Raw genomic sequence first — 6125 nt, 5'->3', positions numbered from 1 at the left:
TTCTTAATTTCATTCTATGATATATTCTAAGCAATAAAAAACATATAAAGCTTTAGTCCAAACACTATTTTACTGATTTTAAGCTCAAATTGGACTGGTAGTAACATATGTGTTATGCAAAAAAAACCTGCATATAGGGATATTACCAATGGCCAGTATGATTTTTTTTATTCTCAATATCGTGGTTCTATTTGTTAATTTAAACTAGGAAAACAATGTGCTTACCAATAGTCATATTTTTGTCAGAGGATGTTCATTTAATAAAAATATATTAGTCCAAACCTAAGACATAATTGAGAATATTGTCCCCCCTTTTTTCTTCAAATTAGAAAAGGGACATTTTTGGTACAAACCAAACTTCTGTGGTACAATACAGATTATTGAGAGCAATTTATATATCCCTCAGCTGGATAACATGCAAAACTGGTTCAAAATTGCATGTACAGTGAGATTTTGGAATTCTTATATGAGTGTATAAAACCAATAAAACTTGAAAAATCATTGGATTATTTGACCAAGAGCTATTTTTTTTTAAAAATAAACAAGTCATAATATGCATGTTTTATTGATTTAAATCCCAAATAATGCAAAAATAAGAACTTGGGGTGACAAGTCTTAACTGCATGCATGTTGTATGACCATAAAAGGCTAAAATACCTTATTGTGTCAATTTAAGAGCTGAAACTTGGCATAAACAGAATTGTTCATCCACAAAAGTTGATTAATCATGATTACTGACATCAAATATGACCAATTTTCATTGGAATAGGTAAAACTTCTAAAAATTGAATTTCTGATGATTCTCTGTAATAGGAAGTACACCACTAATTCATGGCCCCATTGCTTGCTATGTTAATTCCTCAATTTCAAGCAGACACAGCTCTTTTGTTTTAAGTTCAAATAAAGTGACAATCATTGCATGTCAAAGCAACACTTTATGGTGTCTTAATGTACTGAAAAAAATCAGCATACCTTTAATGGCATATAAGTAAGGACTCTGTGGGAACGTCACGTCAATAAACTCATATCTGCCGTAATGCATAATTGGTGTTATCGACGTTGGTAAAAAATTACAAAAAAAGACTTTTTCACTCGATGTCCGTTAAAAATTAAATATCACAGGAAACTTAAATTTTAGCTCTTCAAACTAGGCTAAAAGTTATAGATTTTACCTTTTTGTATCTGTAATTCATAACAATGTGAAAATCGGTAATATTATCCACAACGTTTATTTTTCGCTATCATATGCAACAATTTAATATGCTATCGGGACCTAGCGCTATTTATAGAATCGTAAACAGACATCAAAATTTTACATGCATCATCCTGAAGTTGAGAACAGTAAAGTTTTGTAGGTATCCTAATCCAATGTTGTCAATAAGGTGTCTAATTTTGAAGAAAATCAACAAAATTTTGAGTTTTCCCCCGAAAAGATACCCATTGTTCACATATTTTTCAAGGATCTGTAATGTTTATTGGTCGTTATGGTTATAAATCAAGTAGAATCTTAGTGTAACAATGTATGGTTTACGCTCGAGAAAGAGTTACGCAGATTTAGACGTTTGGCGGGGAAATTAGTGGCAGGGTCGAAAGTTATAGGGGTGATCGTAAAGGACTCGCTATGCTCCGTAAGGGTAACATTTAGAGAACACCCCTATCAAGGAAATAGTATAGTCGCCCTGGGGTATATAACAGAGTGAGAAACGGCACTCGAGGCTGTCGGTTGGCTGTCGATGAGCCGTCTCAAGTCAACAGAGCGTACGTTGATTATATTAAGCGCTAGTAAGAGCCTTAATATATAAAGGACACTTTGTACCGGGTACAAAGTGAACGTACACATTGACAGGATTGACAAGGCAGACTGTCCAACTCGGAGGACAGGCTGTACCAGCCCGCCTTGTCTGGTAGTGACAGGTTGTTCCAGCCCGCACTGTCTGGTAGTGACAGGTTGTCCCATTCGGAGGACAAGTTGTTCCAGCCCGCACTGTCTGGTAGTGACAGGTTGTCCCACTGGGAGGACAAGTTGTACCAGGCCGCTCTGTCTTGTATTGACAGACTGTCCCATCCGGAGGACAAGCTGTACCAGCCATATTGTCTATCAGTGACACATCGTCCCATCTTGAGGACAGGCTGGTTTATTGTATTATATTTGTATATATATAATTGTCCATTGTTACTTTATATCGACAAAGAGTCAATGTGTATATTTTAGTTCATTGTGCATAATTTAGATAGTTGTAGTTTTTAGCATTACCGTATTGTTTGTGGACAACTTGGATCCAAGTATTGACTGGAACGGACGTTTGGGATATTAACGCCTGGTTACACGTTACATATTTGGTGGCTAGCGGTTGGGATTCAAGTTGTCTATCAATTAATTTTTGGATTGATTTGTCGTCATTTAATGTGTTTTCAGTATTGATTTGAAAGATTAAAGCGGATCAACCGTGAGGCATAGTTATTAGTCACGGCTGAGTTGTAACACGAGTGTATTATTTAATAAAAATTGTATTATTTTGATTACACTGTACTGTAATAAATATGTCAAATATTGACGATCAGATTGCAGAAATAAGTAGACAAATACAGTCTCTTAGTGAAAGCACAATACAACATGGACAAGGTTTTATATCATCTACACCTAAAGAGCAGGGTGTACGTCCAATGGTTGTTAAAGATAAAGATAGATATTTCAATCATAAGCAGGAATTAACGAAAAATCAAAGTACTGCTCATACTGTTTGCTATGGTTCGAATGATTTGAAAATCAAACCTTCAAAATATGATGGCAATACTCCTTGGATAGATTACTTAGCACACTTTGAGATGTGTACACTTGTTAATATGTGGTCTGAATACCAGAAAGGTTTGTACTTGGCCGTGTCACTGGTTGGAAAGGCTCAAGCAGTCCTTGGTGATTTACCAAAGGAAAAGAGACAAATATTTTCAGACCTAGTATATGCATTGGAGGAACGCTTTGCTCCATCTTGTCAAACTGAACTGTATCGTGTACAATTCAAGGAATATCGACAAAAAGCAAGTGACACTTTGCCGGGGTTAGGTCAGTCAGTTCGAAGACTTTCTAATCTGGCATACCCGACTGCTCCGTTAGAATTAAGAGACACGCTCGCCAAAGAACAATTTATAGATGCGTTAGTAGACTCTGAAATGAGATTGAGAATTAAACAGTCTCGTCCAAAAGGTCTTAACGATGCTATACGGTTGGCAGTTGAACTTGAAGCATATAACAAACCTGAGAGTAGAGCAATAGAAAGTATAGGTCACTTACGACGGACTACTAGTGACGAACGGACAGAAGCACCTACTAGTCCTGATACGGCTGTATCTATGACACAAATGACGACGTGGATGCAGACAATTGAAAATAGTATACAATCCTTAACAAAAGAAATTAAAGATTTAAAGTCCCAAAGAAAGTTCCAACCACGGAGAAAGATAAATAACTTACAAAGTAAAGGTAAAATGGGTGGTCCTTGTTTTAGTTGTGAAGAAATAGGACACTTTGCAAGAAATTGTCCCAATAATATTCAGATACTTAGTACTCGGGAAACAGATAATAACGGAACATATACGGACGGTACGGTCAAGACACTGAAGTCTGAGGTTAAGTATAATGACAAAGGCGCTGTTGTTGTTACAGCATCAGAGAATGCAGGAATGTTTGTTGAGCTGAGCATTCAAGGTGTACCAGTCAAATTTGTGGTTGATACCGGAGCTACACTTACTTTAGTTTCTACAAGAGTATATGATTCAATTCCTGATTTATGTAGGCCACATTTGAGTAAAACTAGGTCACAGATAAAGTCCGTCAGTGACAAGTATTTAAGCCCTCGGGGAAAAGGTAATTTTACACTTGATTTTGGTCAAGAGAAGCTTACTTCAGAGGCTGTTGTAGCTGACCTACAAGTCGAAGGAATTCAAGGTTTAGACTTTATGAAGAAAAATAAGTGTTTGATTGACGTGTCTGCTAACGTATTACACATCGATAACGTCAAGGTCCCCCTATGTGTTCAAGGTACCCAAAATAGAAATGCTGATGTTCAGAGAAAACAATGTCGGTTAACATCAGACAGACAGTCAATAACGGTTTCTGATTGTTCTAAGAGAGAACAAAGTCAGGTGAATACAGTTAAAAGTCAGATGCCCGACAAAAGTAAAGACTTGACTTTAATAGAGTTGCAATCAAATGACTCGGACCTTACACTTGTTAAGCGGTGGCTGACAGAAGGTCAAAGGCCACAGTGCAATGAGGTATCAAGTAAGGGATATTCTCTAAGGTCATTATGGAGTCAGTTTGGTTGTTTAGAAGTCCTTCGTGATGTAGTAGTTAGACGTCACGACGATCGGGAGCGGAACATTGTGAAATTACAAGCGGTAATTCCAATGTCGGAGCGCAAGCAAGTATTAGAATACTGTCATGACACAGACTATGCTGGTCACTTAGGTACGCGTACGACTCGAGAGAAGATATGTCAGTCTTACTATTGGCCTGGTATACAGTCCGACGTTAGGGCATATGTCGCTAGTTGTGCTAAGTGTTATAAGAGAAAACGCCAAATGAAAAGGAAGCGTGTCTCAATAAGATTAGAGGAGGGTAATGGTCGTCATGAGAGTAAGAGACCAGCATGTATGGCTGATAATGTAAATAAGTGAAATTCATATTGTGTCTAAATTTTGTTGAATTATATTTTGTAATTTTGAATGTATCATGCGGGACGCATGTAGATTGAGGCGTGGGTTATGTAATGTTTATTGGTCGTTATGGTTATAAATCAAGTAGAATCTTAGTGTAACAATGTATGGTTTACGCTCGAGAAAGAGTTACGCAGATTTAGACGTTTGGCGGGGAAATTAGTGGCAGGGTCGAAAGTTATAGGGGTGATCGTAAAGGACTTGCTATGCTCCGTAAGGGTAACATTTAGAGAACACCCCTATCAAGGAAATAGTATAGTCGCCCTGGGGTATATAACAGAGTGAGAAACGGCACTCGAGGCTGTCGGTTGGCTGTCCGTAAGGGTAACATTTAGAGAACACCCCTATCAAGGAAATAGTATAGTCGCCCTGGGGTATATAACAGAGTGAGAAACGGCACTCGAGGCTGTCGGTTGGCTGTCGATGAGCCGTCTCAAGTCAACAGAGCGTACGTTGATTATATTAAGCGCTAGTAAGAGCCTTAATATATAAAGGACACTTTGTACCAAGTACAAAGTGAACGTACACATTGACAGGATTGACAAGGCAGACTGTCCAACTCGGAGGACAGGCTGTACCAGCCCGCCTTGTCTGGTAGTGACAGGTTGTTCCAGCCCGCACTGTCTGGTAGTGACAGGTTGTCCCATTCGGAGGACAAGTTGTTCCAGCCCGCACTGTCTGGTAGTGACAGGTTGTCCCACTGGGAGGACAAGTTGTACCAGACCGCTTGCTTGTATTGACAGACTGTCCCATCCGGAGGACAAGCTGTACCAGCCAAACTGTCTATCAGTGACACATCGTCCCATCTTGAGGACAGGCTGGTTTATTGTATTATATTTGTATATATATAATTGTCCATTGTTACTTTATATCGACAAAGAGTCAATGTGTATATTTTAGTTCATTGTGCATAATTTAGATAGTTGTAGTTTTTAGCATTACCGTATTGTTTGTGGACAACTTGGATCCAAGTATTGACTGGAACGGACGTTTGGGATATTAACGCCTGGTTACACGTTACAGATCCATCGCTCCACGCAATCTACAACATATCATCTTTACAACAATGGCCAGTTTAGGTAAATGTGTTACGAATTGACGAGGCGCCAGTGCGTCAAAGGCGGCAAGGTCCAGCATTAAAAGAACCAAAAAGCGCCGTAACGTTAGATTTATTCACTGTTCACATCATCATGCAGTTAGTTAAACTTTCAATTTCTGCTAAAAAAAAAATACACTGACGAACGTAATGGTTGCGTTATTCACGATCCATTGTTGTCAATTAATCAGATTATAAATTCGAATACATATTTACTTCCATGCACAAATACGACAAAGAACGCTCGAAAACTAACTTCATGAAATATTGTCATATAAAGGTTAATTCCCTTTGTTTATAAAAAATAGTTTGGGTT

The 6125-nt window shown here is 38.1% G+C and overlaps 1 protein-coding gene across 1 annotated transcript; it reads left to right on the top strand.

Annotated features, from left to right (window-relative positions):
• Window positions 1-2541: 2541 nt before the first annotated feature.
• LOC134722783 (uncharacterized) lies at window positions 2542-4674 on the top strand. Its single transcript, XM_063586411.1, has one exon. The coding sequence runs from the start codon at window positions 2542-2544 to the stop codon at window positions 4672-4674; it is 2133 nt and encodes a 710-aa protein (XP_063442481.1).
• Window positions 4675-6125: the final 1451 nt, after the last annotated feature.

Source organism: Mytilus trossulus, chromosome 6 (assembly GCF_036588685.1).
Source record: "Mytilus trossulus isolate FHL-02 chromosome 6, PNRI_Mtr1.1.1.hap1, whole genome shotgun sequence".
Taxonomy (NCBI): Eukaryota; Metazoa; Mollusca; class Bivalvia; order Mytilida; family Mytilidae; genus Mytilus; species Mytilus trossulus.
Note: the sequence above shows the minus strand (reverse complement) of the source record. Positions and strands in the feature narration are given on the sequence as shown.

Bases quoted from the DNA above. Each gene is read 5' to 3' on its own strand.
- LOC134722783 (XM_063586411.1), top strand. From the start codon at position 2,542: ATGTCAAATATTGACGATCAGATTGCAGAAATAAGTAGACAAATACAG.